The sequence below is a fragment of the Microtus pennsylvanicus genome, chromosome 13, assembly GCF_037038515.1.
Source record: "Microtus pennsylvanicus isolate mMicPen1 chromosome 13, mMicPen1.hap1, whole genome shotgun sequence".
Classification (NCBI taxonomy): domain Eukaryota; kingdom Metazoa; phylum Chordata; class Mammalia; order Rodentia; family Cricetidae; genus Microtus; species Microtus pennsylvanicus.
Window position 1 is genome coordinate 37,357,862 of NC_134591.1, and position 12,960 is coordinate 37,370,821.

Below are 12,960 nucleotides of genomic sequence, written 5' to 3' on the forward strand. Positions count from 1 at the left end.
ACACACAAATATATTACATCTAGATTTTCTGGATTGTCCTAAAACATGGCGTTCACACATGACAGCCTCCTGCTGGTTGGTTATTGATTGGCACCGGGCAGGAGTCCTGCATTCCTGTCACTCCACAGCGCTTCTCCTGATGCAGTCCAAGGTGGCTCTACTGTGCTCTCAGGTCGTGTAGGAGAACATTGTCCACACCTTGATAATTCTGCCCCTTCCACCAACACTATATATTTCCACCCCCACTTCTCTGTTTGATTTGGTTTGTGGCCACATAAGAATGTGGTTTGGTTTTGCTTTGCTTTTTAGATTTGACTTGATTTTTTAATTTGAAAATTATTTCTATAGGATGAGTATGTGTACATAATTCAGATTTCTAGAGCTGGAGTTGCAGGCAGCTGACATGGGTGCTGGGAATCAAACTCCAGTCCTCTGCAAAAGCAATGTGTCCCCCATCACTGAGCCATTTCTCCACTCCCAGAAGTATGCGTTTTAATATTAATGTTACTGTCTCTATTTTAAGATGTCTTACTATTTAAATGGGTGGAGACGTTTTTCTTTGTCTTTGTTCGGGCTGGTCAGGGAAGAAGAGTAAGTCTCCAGTGAGCACAGGCCAAGCTGATCCTGCATTCCAGTTGCACTTTGGTGTTTTCTTGGGTAGTGGGTGGGTGCTGGGAGCCCAAGTGTGCACCACACTGCTGAGCTGCACCTGCAGGCCTCGTGGCAGACCCGATGAACATCTAGGTCCTTTGCAGATTGAGGTAAAATTGCAATGAGGATTTGTTTTTATTTACACCTATACTTTTATGACCTTGGGTAAACAGCTGGTTGTAGATTTGAGCCATGTTGATGTTAACTTGGTATGTTACCATTCTTGTTTTTGGATACGGACTCCCTACCTAACTGGGAATGACTTAGTATTTTTTCTGTTGCATGCACATTATGAACAGCTATTGCCAGGACCTTTTCTGAATGCTACTTTATGATATATTGTGATATATATATGCATACTTAGATGAAATTAATCATGTGTTTTCTATTTTATAGTTCTTTTTTCTCTTTATAGTATCTATTTCAGAATTACCTCTTCTGACATGTATGTGGTATTTGGACTCAGAATTAAGAATGTAGTTACTCTTTATTCCTTATATCTAGATATACAGTTGATTTCTTTAGAGATGAGGTCTCACTGTGTATTTCTGGAACTTGCTGGGTAGACGGGACTGGCCTCAGACCCAGAGATCTGCCTGGCTCTGGCTTTGAGTACTGGAATTCAACCATACATCACCGTGTCCGGTTATGTGTAGTCACGTTGTAGCCTTTCAGGTTCTATGATGTAAGAATTTCTGTGCATATATATTATCTTCAGTAAAGGATTTTCCATAAGATCTTTAAGGATGAGGGTTGCATCTTTCCCCATGACCTACCTTCTGACAAAATTCTCCCAAACACCTGATAAGGTATTGAGGGACTGGAGAGATGGCTCAGCAATTAAGAGCTTGTGTTGTTCTTGCTGGGGACCAAGGTTTGGTCCCAGCGCCCACATGGTGGTAACTGTGTTCCAGGGAATCCTCTCTTCTCGCCTCCTTGGGCGTCAGGCACTCTGCACTTATGTGCAAGCATGGATAAAGGTGCTGAGCTACTACCAAGGCCTCTGTTAGTACCATGCTGCCAGCACAAGCTGTGCTGGGTGCTGGAGACAGGCAAGCCTGCGTTTGGTGCTTAAAGACAGAAAGTGTGGGGATTCTAAAGCGGCTTCCAGGATCGAATCACAAGGAAAGAAGTCTGTCCCTCTTAACCAGTAGATGAAACTCCCTATGCAGGTTAAAGGTTGTGAAAGAAATGCTTTTGGAACATGCTGAATTTTTAATTTAAGTCATGTGGTTACGGTTTTACTTTGACTGACTCTGATCTTCTCAAAACAGTTCTCGGAGTCGCACCCAGCTTGTCTCATCTGCTGAGCCCATCCCTCCCCTCCGCGCCACTGCCCTTCAGTAAAGCACAACAGGTTTGTACACAGCACTGAAGATTCAGAGTGGAGACTCCCCCTCCCCCGGCCCCCCTAAATCCTCCTGCCTCCATCTCCCAAGGACTGGGATTACAGTAAGCGTGCCAGACCTTGTCAAGCATTTTGCATTTTAAAAATATCTGCCTGCCCTTTGCCCTTTGTGTTACTAGGGATTGTCCTGGAGTTTACTGATGCCGGCCAGAGCTTCGCTGCTGACTTGACAGCCCCAGCTTTATTTTGACTTTTGGTTTTGACACAGAATCTTACCATAGTTGCCGAGGCTGGCCTTTAACGCATTCTATGAACTTGTCATCCTCCTGCATCAGCCTCCTGAGGAGCTGGAATTATAGGCTCGTGCAGCTGGATCTGGTAGAGAACAACCTTTAATAAGGATAGCTGCGTAAAATCACAGAATGAGTGTGTGTGATCCAGTGCTGATGGGGACAGCCCAGAGAACAAGATGAGTGTGTGTGTGTGTGTGTGTGTGTGTGTGTATGTGTGTGTGTGAGAGAGAGAGAGAGAGAGAGAGAGAGAGAGAGAGAGAGAGAGAGAGAGAGAGAGAGAGAGATCCAGTGCTGATGGGGACAGCCTAGAGAGCTTAACTTACTGATTCCCACTTGTAGAATATTAAGAACAGAATTTAGTGGTAATCTTTGCTAGATAACGTGTCAGTAGTTTTTTCTCTGTGTGGTGGGGTATAGGGATATAGACGGAATGTGTGCCTTGGGTGTGGAAGTCAGAGGACAACCTTGGCGTCGGTCTTGCCTTCTACCCTGTTTGGGGCAGGCTGTCGCTGTTTGCTGCTGCATATGCTAGGCTAGCAGGCTCAGGTTTCTGGGAATTCTCCCTTCTCCACCTTCCATCTTCCCATAGGAGTGCTAGGATGTTTGTTTCTTGTGGGTTTATGGGATTCGAACTCTGGTCTTCATGTTTGCACAACAAGCACTTTGCCCACTGAATCATTTCCCAGCCCGAAAGCAATAGTTTTAGAACAAAGCAGTTTACACAGTCTTAATTCAAAACAAGTTTATAGAAAGAAATGAGCAGTAAATCCTAATATTTAAATTTTAATCAGTGTTATAAAATAGTTCATATGTTTGTGAGAGCAAAGAATATTTTATGTTTTCAGATAAGTGTTTTAAATATGCACTTAGACATAAGTAGCTGATATAAGTGTTTGCCATATTAGAAATAGACATTACTCATTAATTTCAGAATATAGTTAAAGATACACAGACCTATGCACAAACCAGTTATTTTCTTACACAGAGGATGGAAGAAATGTGTGATGCTAAAGACAGCTGTTTCGTTATTTTGAGATAGGGTCTTGCTGAGAAGCCCAGGCAGGCCTTCACCTCAGAATCCCCCTGCTTCTGCCTCACAGGCACTGGGGTTAAAGGTGTATACCGCTACTAGTTGTAAAATTAGCTTTCTGAAGGGAGAGAAGGGAGAAAAGCCCCTCCCCCACCCACAGTAGTTATTCTGTTGCTGAGATAGAAGGCCCTGGTAAGAGCCACTTGGGAGGTTTTGTTTTGGCTTCTGGGTCCAAAGGGATCAAACTCATCCATTGTGAATATGTGAGGTCATCTGTCAGAGGAGGTGTGGTGGCAGGAACAGGAAGCTGACGCTCACATTCACCCAGGTACCGGAAGTAGAGAGAAAGAAAAGGACAGGAAGTAGAGCAAGGCTATAAACTCTTAAATCCCGTCGCTAGGGACTTACTCCAGCATTGGGCCACCTTCTAAAGGTTCCAGTCCATGCCACCAATTATTCAAAACACCACACCATCTTTCTTGTCTTTTCCCTTCAGGACTCCTGTACGTTGAGGTGCGTTTTACTCGTCCACGCGCTCTGTTGAGTAGCCAGCCACATGTGCTCGGTGCTGCCCTGTTATGGCTCCAGCTCTGAACAGCACATTCTCATAGTCACCGTTGTTTCAGGGAGCATGAGAAGTCAGATGTGATAGCTTGTACCTCTAATCTCAATACTGGGGGAGGGCAAGACTGGAGGACTACTGTATTTAAGGTCAGACCAGCTACATAGTAAATTCTGGGCCGGCCCGGCGCGACAGAGTCAGATTCTGTCTCCAAACAACAATAAAAACCCAACAACAGAACAGTGGGGCAGGCAGACGTTACTTACAATCAGGTATGAACACGTATGAACACGTGTGAAAGGGAGAGTCAGAGCATGGATAATATCCCCTTCGTGGTAGGACAGCGGATCTCAACCTGGGGGTTCCAACCCTTCTGGGTAGTATTAAATGATCCTTTCATGGGGTCCCGTATCAGATATCCTGTGTATCAGATATTTATATTACAGTTCATAACTACCAAAGTTACAGTCAGGAAGTAGCAATGAGAATAATTTGATGCTTGGAGTCACCGCAATGTGAGGAATTGTATTAAAGGGTTGCAGCATTAGGAAGGTCAAGAACTGTGTTTGTAGAAAGACCAGAAACGCAGTATTTGCTGTTAAAGCCTGTAAGTCGCTCTATCTCCTGAACTCACTGTCCCCAAAGGACCTGCTCACTCCTCCAAGTGTCTGTCTGTCTCCTTGGCCAGGAATGTCCTCCCTGAGTACCACCTAACTGGCCTAGTCTTTCCCTAAACAGCCTTCGGATTTCAGCACACATGTTAGGTCCTCAAGAATGCCTCCTGGAATCTGCCAGCCTTGAGTAAGATTCCCCAGTGGTTGATCATGTATCTGCTTGTATTTTTCCTCATAGAACTGCCATTTGTAATCTTGTTAGGAATACGATATATAGGGGCCATCATATTACATTTCTCACTAGGTGGCACACTATTCTCTTCATTAAAAAGCATGCAAGAAATATTGTCAAATGATTTATCCGTAAATTCATATTTCATCATCATTAAAGCGGGGGTAGGGATAAGGGGTGGAGAGGATGACAAAGGAAAGAATGTGGAATCACATTTCAAAGCTGCACGGTCATCTCTTCTGTGTTAGGTAATATTACCTGAGGACAAAGGTAGATTATTTATGAATTAAGTGTTTTCTAGGGTTTCTCTATGTAGCCCTGGCTATTCTGGAACCCAGTCTGCAGACCAGGCTGGCCTTGAACTCAGAGACCGACCTGCCACCATCTCCCGAGTGCTGGGATTAAAGGTGTGCGCTCAGCACACCTGCCTAAAGTGTGGTTTCTTTTTTTCAGACTAACTTGAGCACTGAACTTGAAGCTGAGTTGATTATCTAACAAATAGTTCTCCCATTCTTCCTTAACTTCATGTGGCTTTAACTCTGCAGAGCTCGGCTGTGGGTAGTGCGTCCCCCTTGCTCCTCCAGGCTCTGTCTCACCTCCCTTTGGTCCAGCAGCAGCTGATGAAGTTTGATAGTGCCCACACTAATAATGTGAGTTCTCTGCCCACTGATGGGGGCGGGGGTACGATTTCACACATGTATCCGTCTTCCCTGGGCTCTCTGTTTCTCCCCCATGGGAAACCGTCTCTCCTCACCCCTGCTGTAGAAGCCTGGCTTGCTTGGAGAGCCCCCCGCCATGGTGCTGCAGCCCGCACTGGCAATAGGGCCACCACTCTCCCTGAAGACGGACCTGGGACACCATGGAGACACGCACAAAAGTAAGTGACCTTTTTTGCTGGGAAGTTCCTGTGCAGTCAGCTTTGAGACTTGATAGTTTACCTCCATCCCTCTCTTATTTATAGGATGATTAAATTTAAATCTTGGTGATTTAAAATTTCAAGAGCCCCGTTGCCGCGTCTGATATGTTATTAATGGGCTTGCCTCCATGCCAAGATGAGACGGTCCCTGCTGGATGGCCTTTAATATTTCATGCAGGTTCACAGCAGTGCCAGGCGAAGACATGGCTTCCCTTTGACGCTGACATGCTGCCCACTGGGCTCACGGCAGAGTCCCCGTGTCTCCATTTCAGTTGCACTGAAGGAGCCTCAGCCCTTATAAAGGGAATCGCTAGAGTTTGTCAATTTAAGCCCTGTTGACTTGAGTCATTTTTAAATTACGTCTTAAAATGATGACTTGAAAGACAACTGATCCACATGCTCTGGGCACGTGACAGGCAGAGCATTTTTGTTTTAGAAAACTAGAAATACATCAGGGTTTCTTATTTTATTGTAATTTAGAGAAATGTTTCCAGTTGGAAGCTTGATTGAAGGGTCCGATGTGATCATGCGGAGGGACCAGTGGCCGTTGAAGTTTCGTGCACATAAGTAACACACTTAGTCTCCTCCACATAAAACCGGCCAGATAATTCAGCCTATTCTGACTGCGGAAATTGACCAAGGTTAAATTGCCAAGGGATTTCTTGCTATGATCAGAGTCTGTCGTCCTAAAAGCTTTGACTTTCCATGATTACGAGCTATGAGAATGTTTATTCCTCATGTTAATGCTAGCGGATACACAGCTCTCTCTCATGTGCTGTCTTAAGAATGCTGACAGTTCACCGTCTAAGCAAACATATTCTGAGAGACGGAGGAGCCAAAGCGAGTCCTCCACCAGCTAACAAACCTCATTAGTGAATTTGTAGAATGGAATTTTGATCTAGTCATCAAAATGAACTGTTTTAATTTCTTTTTGGCCTCTTGTTTTGTCTGCTTTTTATTTATTTATTTATCTATTTATTTATCTATTTATTTATTTATTTATTTATTTTGAGGCAGGGTCTCATTATATTGCCCAGGCTGGTCTTGAACTTGCGAGGTCACATGATCTTGCCTTGGCCCCTGAATATTTGGGAGATGCGCATCCATGCCTGGCTGATCTGTGCGTCTTTGTTTATTTTTAAATTTGAAATTCATTTCATTTATTTTTTGTTTGTTGGGAGAAGCGCACACATGTGCTATGGCATACACGTGGATTGGGCGGAGCAGCTTGTGGGAGTTGGTTCTCTCCTATCCCAGGGTCATGGGATTTAAACCCTGCCCAGGGCCAGCTGCCTTTTTCTGCTGAGCCATCCCACCAGCCCTGACTTACAGATTTTTTTTTTTTAAATAAAAGTGAGCCCTAATTTCCTATGAAAATTTTTATTCTTTCCAAGATTTTACTTCCTATAAGTAAAAATATATAACTTTTGTTGATTTAGTGTTTGTCTGTTCCTGAGCATTGACTTCAAGGACAACAGTGGCAGTCTGGGGTTTAAGTACCAGATCTTTCCACTTAAAAATAGTGTTGATTTATAGTATTTGTGAATTTCCATGTGTAAATCTTCAACCGCTGCCAAGGCCAAGTTGCCAGCATAAAGACCGCAAACTCAAGCTGCGAAGACATGGGTGCAGCCAGCTCTTAACAGCTGCCAAAGGCTTGCTAACCAGGCTTGCTGTTGAGTCCACATCAACTGAGGAAATACTGAATTCTTAAAACCTGAGACTCAGTTATTCTCTTCCAGTATAGAAGCAACCACATTGCAATGATTGGGCATTTTAAAGTACTGATATAATTTAACTGTCAAAAAAAAAGAATCATAAGCTTTTAAAATAATAATTAAAATATATCATTAAAAATAATATAATAATAATTATCTTAGAAATTATTGAGAATTTTAACAGCATTATTAGTGTCACCCGCTGGACCCCACAGCTCTCTGATCAGTGCAGAAGGGCTCCGGAGCCTCGTGTAACTAGGTTCCTTTGCCTCTGTGTTTTAACAGCATTATTAGTGTCACCCGCTGGACCCCACAGCTCTCTGATCAGTGCAGAAGGGCTCCGGAGCCTCGTGTAACTAGGTTCCTTTGCCTCTGTGTTTCATTCCAGCATCTACTCTGATTCCAACGCAAACAACACTGGCAGCCGGCCTGGGCATGCTCCCGTTCTTCCCACACCAGCTCACTGCTGGACAAGCCGGGCCGGGCCGTGGGACCACTCAGGAGAAGCAGTCTGCCTCAGCGAGCATCACTGAAGCTAGTTTCTCAGGGTCGCAGCAGTATCTGCAGACCTTTCCAGGCCTGCCCACTGGAGGCCCACTGACAGGCCACCAGAAGACACAGCAGAGCCCAGCAAAAGGCCCGGAGGTGAGGAAGCTCACAGGGAAATGGATATCCCCCAGGCTGCCTTTCCTCTCCTCTTTTGTCCCCAAACTGTGGCATTGTTCTGCCACAGCCAATGGCTTGTGTGTGGTGATTGTCCCCACTGCCTGATTTCCACATCTAAGGGGCAGCTCCAGGTTAACTTGTGGAGCTGCTGTGAATTTGTTAAGGGTTGAATTTCATGCTCATTTGAATGTTACCAATCCCTGGAGCATAGCAAGCATTCAGCAGCCACGCACTGAGTGAGCGAACATGCGGCCATGTGATAGGCATGCCACACGCAAACCCCGATTTCTCTGAGGCTTACAAAGGTGTCTGAGACAGGTTTTACTGTCCAGACACAGCAGCGTTGGCCAGGAAAGCATCAGAAACATGAAAAGTCTGTGGCTCTCCCAGACACAGCAGCATTGGCCAGGAAAGCATCAGGAACATGAAAAGTCTGTGGCTTTCCCAGACAGAAACGAACACTCAGGATTGCATTTCTTCATTGTGCTTAAAAAAAAATAAAATGAGAGATCAGTATGCAAAGAAAACTAAGCTACTAGCTTTATCTTCCATATCTAACCAGAACTGTGGTTTTAAAAGTCTTGACCAGAGAGTAAAGAGTAAAGCCATCTCTCGGGAGAATGTGGAGCATAGTGAAGGCCCAGCCCCCACCCCTTCCTTTTCTGTTAAATGGATGAAGTCCTTGCTTCTCAGAGGAATATGGAAGCGGTGGTCCTGTTCGACATTGTCGTCTGAGAGGGCTCATGAACTCGCCTTCTCATTCTCTCCAGCTTGGCATTACTCTCAGGACTAGAGACGAGCAAGCTCTGCTTGTGTCATTTGGTTTTAGCCACATGATGAAAATTTAAATCTTCTAATTAATGTGAATACCTGGATTTCGAGATACCAGATACAGAACTGGTTGTTGTTTCTTGCAAAGATGAATTCTCTAAGATCAAGTGAGAAGATACAGGATGCCTCAGGTTGTTTTCCACTTTCAGAATTCTGTTTATTTATTTATTTTTTATTGGGATTGTTGAGACAGAGTCTCTCTGTGTAGTCCTGGCTGTCCTGGAGCTTGCTGTGTAGACCAGGCTGGCCTCGAACTCACAGAGATCCGCCTGCCTCTGCCTCCCGAGTTCTGGGATTAAAGGCAACTAGAGCCCACAAATGGTCACACTGTACAAGATATATTGAAAAAACAAATCTTTTTGTACTTTTAATTTTAGTAAATAATTTAAATAAGCATGTATTAGTTGTGTGGCATGTAAGACGCTGTTGAGGACTTCTGTGACTTCTCTCGTGTGTGTGTGTGTGTGTGTGTGTGATGTTCTGTGACGGTCCTCATTCTTTTTCCACCGCTCATTCACCACCCCATCCTCTGTTTCTGGCGAATAGGCTGCCTCTAAGAATCAGACTTCACTCTTGGGAGAACCACCCAGAGAAATTCGGCTCAGTAAAAATCCGTATTTGAATCTGGCGAGTGTGTTACCCAGTATGTGCCTAGGTAAGCAGGGCCTCTGCGTCAGCTCTAAGGGTCCCTGGAGATGATCTGTGATGACTTTTCCTTTCATCTTAGTTGACAGTCACGATGCTTTATTGACAAAACTAAGCTCTAAATCACGAACTTATTCTTTCGCGATAATCCCATTATTTGGATAAAAAAGAAAATTAAAAAACTTTAAAAAATTTTTTTCACAACAGTATTTTTATTTAGGCAAAATAATCCTATTCCATTTTTACTGCACTATTAGTGAAGATAATGAAGGCGGTGGGTTGTTTGAAGCCCTGCGGTCATTTGCCATGTGGGTAGAAACATGGGTCTAAACCAGAGCTTACAGCCTCTGAATGGCCTAGCAGTGCATCAGTGTGCCCTAGATAAAGGACTGCCGCTCAGCAGAAATGGAGTCGTCCAGGGCTTCCTTAGCGTGGAGCAACCCTTACTCAAACACAGTGCTACAAAAAGTCAGTCTTGGGAAACCGAAGAACACATTCATGTCGTCCGGGAGGGAAGAGGCTGGGTACACAGAAGGAACCTTGTGACTTTTAAAAACCAGTAATAGCACTAATCAGAAGTCGTCCACATCGCTCTTGTAGGAGGTCGTCCGTAAAGATGATTTTAAATGGAAAAAGGGAGGGTGAGCCTTGCACGATTGCAGTCCTGCTGCCAAACCTGTGCTCTTAGAGGCATGCGCTTGTGCAGATGCAGACTGTAGCTAGGAAAGTGTAAACTGAGCTCTAACAGGCACGCGCTTGTGCAGATGCAGACTGTAGCTAGGAAAGTGTAAACTGTGCTCTTAGAGGCACGCGCTTGTGCAGATGCAGACTGTAGCTAGGAAAGTGTAAACTGAGCTCTAACAGGCACGCGCTTGTGCAGATGCAGACTGTAGCTAGGAAAGTGTAAACTGTGCTCTTAGAGGCACGCGCTTGTGCAGATGCAGAGTGTAGCTAGGAAAGTGTAAACTGTGCTCTTAGAGGCACGCGCTTGTGCAAATGCAGAGTGTAGCTAGGAAAGTGTAAACTGTGCTCTTAGAGGCACGCGCTTGTGCAGATGCAGAGTGTAGCTAGGAAAGTGTAAACTGAGCTCTAACAGGCACGCGCTTGTGCAAATGCAGAGTGTAGCTAGGAAAGTGTAAACTGTGCTCTTAGAGGCACGCGCTTGTGCAGATGCAGAGTGTAGCTAGGAAAGTGTAAACTGTGCTCTTAGAGGCACGCGCTTGTGCAGATGCAGAGTGTAGCTAGGAAAGTGTAAACTGTGCTCTTAGAGACATGCACTTGTGCAGATGCAGAGTGTAGCTAGGAAAGTGTAAACTGCAAGGAAAGGATTTAATATACATTTTTGGCATTTTACAAAGTATCCTCTTGAGCATTAATTATCATTTTTCTGAATTAGGAAAGTGTTCTTCTAATGTATCTCTCTGCAGCACACTCTTCTCACATAAAATCGACAAAGACAACTTTTGCCTTAATAAGGTTGTTTAATTTGCATTTCGTATGCATTGGTGTAGAACAGCGGTTTTTAACTTGTGGGTCATAACACCTTTGTGGTTATATATCAGATGTTTACACTATGATTCATAACAGCAGCAAAATTAGTTATGAAGTAGCAATGAATTAATTTTACGGTGTGGGGCCACCACAACGTGAGGAACTGTATTAAAGGGTCACAGCATTCGGAAGGCTGAGAGCCACTGATGTGTACAGTATCTGTCTGAGGGTCGGGTGTAGAGCTCAGTGGTAGAGTGCTTGCCTAGCATCCCTGAAGCCATGGCTTCGATTCCCAGTACAGAAAAAGAATAGAAAAAAAAATTTATTATTTTGCCTATATGGCAAGCTTCCATTTTCAGTTAGTGAAGTAGATGAAGCAGTGTGTAATACCTCCTAGAGAAAATAAATATAAATATACATTAGTAACCTATCTGAAACAGGCTGTGTTAATGTGTTTTATGCTGTTTGTAATGTGTTTTACGCTGTTTGGTCTTGCTTTTGTCTTTAGCCACGGCAAGTAAAGGCACGCCACACAAGACTGGAATCGCAAGCAACATTCTGGATGCAATCTCTCAGGGAAGCGAGTCCCAGCATGTCCTGGAGAAATGCATCACTTACTCGCCACCTTTCGAGGATTATGCCCAGGTAAAGGACGCGCAGGACATGATAGGGAGAGAAACCTGACACCACTGAGTGTGGGAATAGGTCTACTCTAGCACTATGAGAAACGGGATAGTTATCTCTTTCCCATCACTTAAAATCTGGGAATAGGTTCAAGAAACTATTTAATATTATTTTAAACCAAATATTTACCTCTTATGGTTTTAGTCTTGAAACTACAGCCCTTATGCCACACCCAGCCTGTCACCTGTTTTTCGGTGGACGTAGCCACATCCATTCATTTACATATTTCCTATGATGCAGCCGTACCCAATGGAACAGACTTGCACAGCTTACAAGGTTAAATATTTATGCTACCGGACTCTCTCCTGAAAATTCTTCTGACCTCTGTTTTACGAGAGTATAAACCTTAAGAACCCAAAGGGGAGAAAGCAGCCTTCATCCTTCATCATTGCTGAGGTGGAGGAAATGTTTGGCAGCCCGGGCTGACCTTAACTCAATGCTCAGCCTCTGGAGTTCTGGCCTTATCTGTGTATACCCCTGCACCCAGCTGTATGCCAAAGCCACAGGATCTTTAGGTTTGTTCCAGGGCTCCTGGGGATACCCCACCTGTGGATGCTTAGTTCATATCTACGGTGTCACGTATGCAGTCTTTCTGGGCAAATCTCCTTCACACATTGGAGCTCTGTAGATCACATATGATAGTTAATGTGTTGGAAATGCGATGCAAATACACTGTGTTGCTTAGGGAATAATAACAGAAAAAGCTGCACAGTTTTGGTGCGGGTGCAGTTTTTCAAATATTTCCAACATACAGTTGGTTAAATGAATGGTTACAGAACCTGTGAACGTGGAGTATGATTCTAAATTATGTCCTAAAGATAAGTTAATATGATGAGGTAGTGGCCTGCTTAACTTAAAAAAAAAAAAAAAACGGGGTCAGAGCTGAAGTCATGAGGAAGACATTCTCACTTCCTCAGGTTCTATCTTTGTTCATGGATACAGTAATGATGCAGATAAGCACACTGGAGATTGATTATACGTAAGCGGCAAAAGTTAAATGATTGGAGGTAAAGTTATTATGAATATACAGTTGTGAAGATTAGAAACAACCAAAATATTCAGCTAAGACTGAGTAAGCAAATTATGTTGTTTTTACCATAAATATAATTTGGAAATTTAAAATGATGTAAAATAACGTGTAAACATATCCTAAAATCGTCATTAATAGTCACAAAATGTGGTTTGTATAGGAGAACAAGGTGTACTTTTCAAAGCAGAAGAAACAATACATTTTTAAGAATCTAGCAAAGGTGTGCATTTTAAGCATCAAAGGAAGTTC

At 43.8% G+C, this 12,960-nt stretch overlaps 1 protein-coding gene across 3 annotated transcripts in view; it reads left to right on the top strand.

The window, feature by feature from the left end:
• Positions 1 to 12,960, top strand: part of Raver2 (ribonucleoprotein, PTB binding 2) — a 74,406-nt gene that overhangs the window by 51,394 nt on the left and 10,052 nt on the right. The window contains exons 6-11 of one of the 3 annotated variants that reach the window (XM_075945522.1): positions 1,926 to 2,008; positions 5,276 to 5,380; positions 5,496 to 5,607; positions 7,753 to 8,009; positions 9,408 to 9,516; positions 11,506 to 11,642. In XM_075945522.1, coding sequence (XP_075801637.1) covers positions 1,926 to 2,008; positions 5,276 to 5,380; positions 5,496 to 5,607; positions 7,753 to 8,009; positions 9,408 to 9,516; positions 11,506 to 11,642 — 803 coding nt within the window. The remainder of the gene's footprint in view (positions 1 to 1,925; positions 2,009 to 5,275; positions 5,381 to 5,495; positions 5,608 to 7,752; positions 8,010 to 9,407; positions 9,517 to 11,505; positions 11,643 to 12,960) is intronic. The other 2 variants (XM_075945523.1, XM_075945524.1) reach the window with 2 other exon arrangements.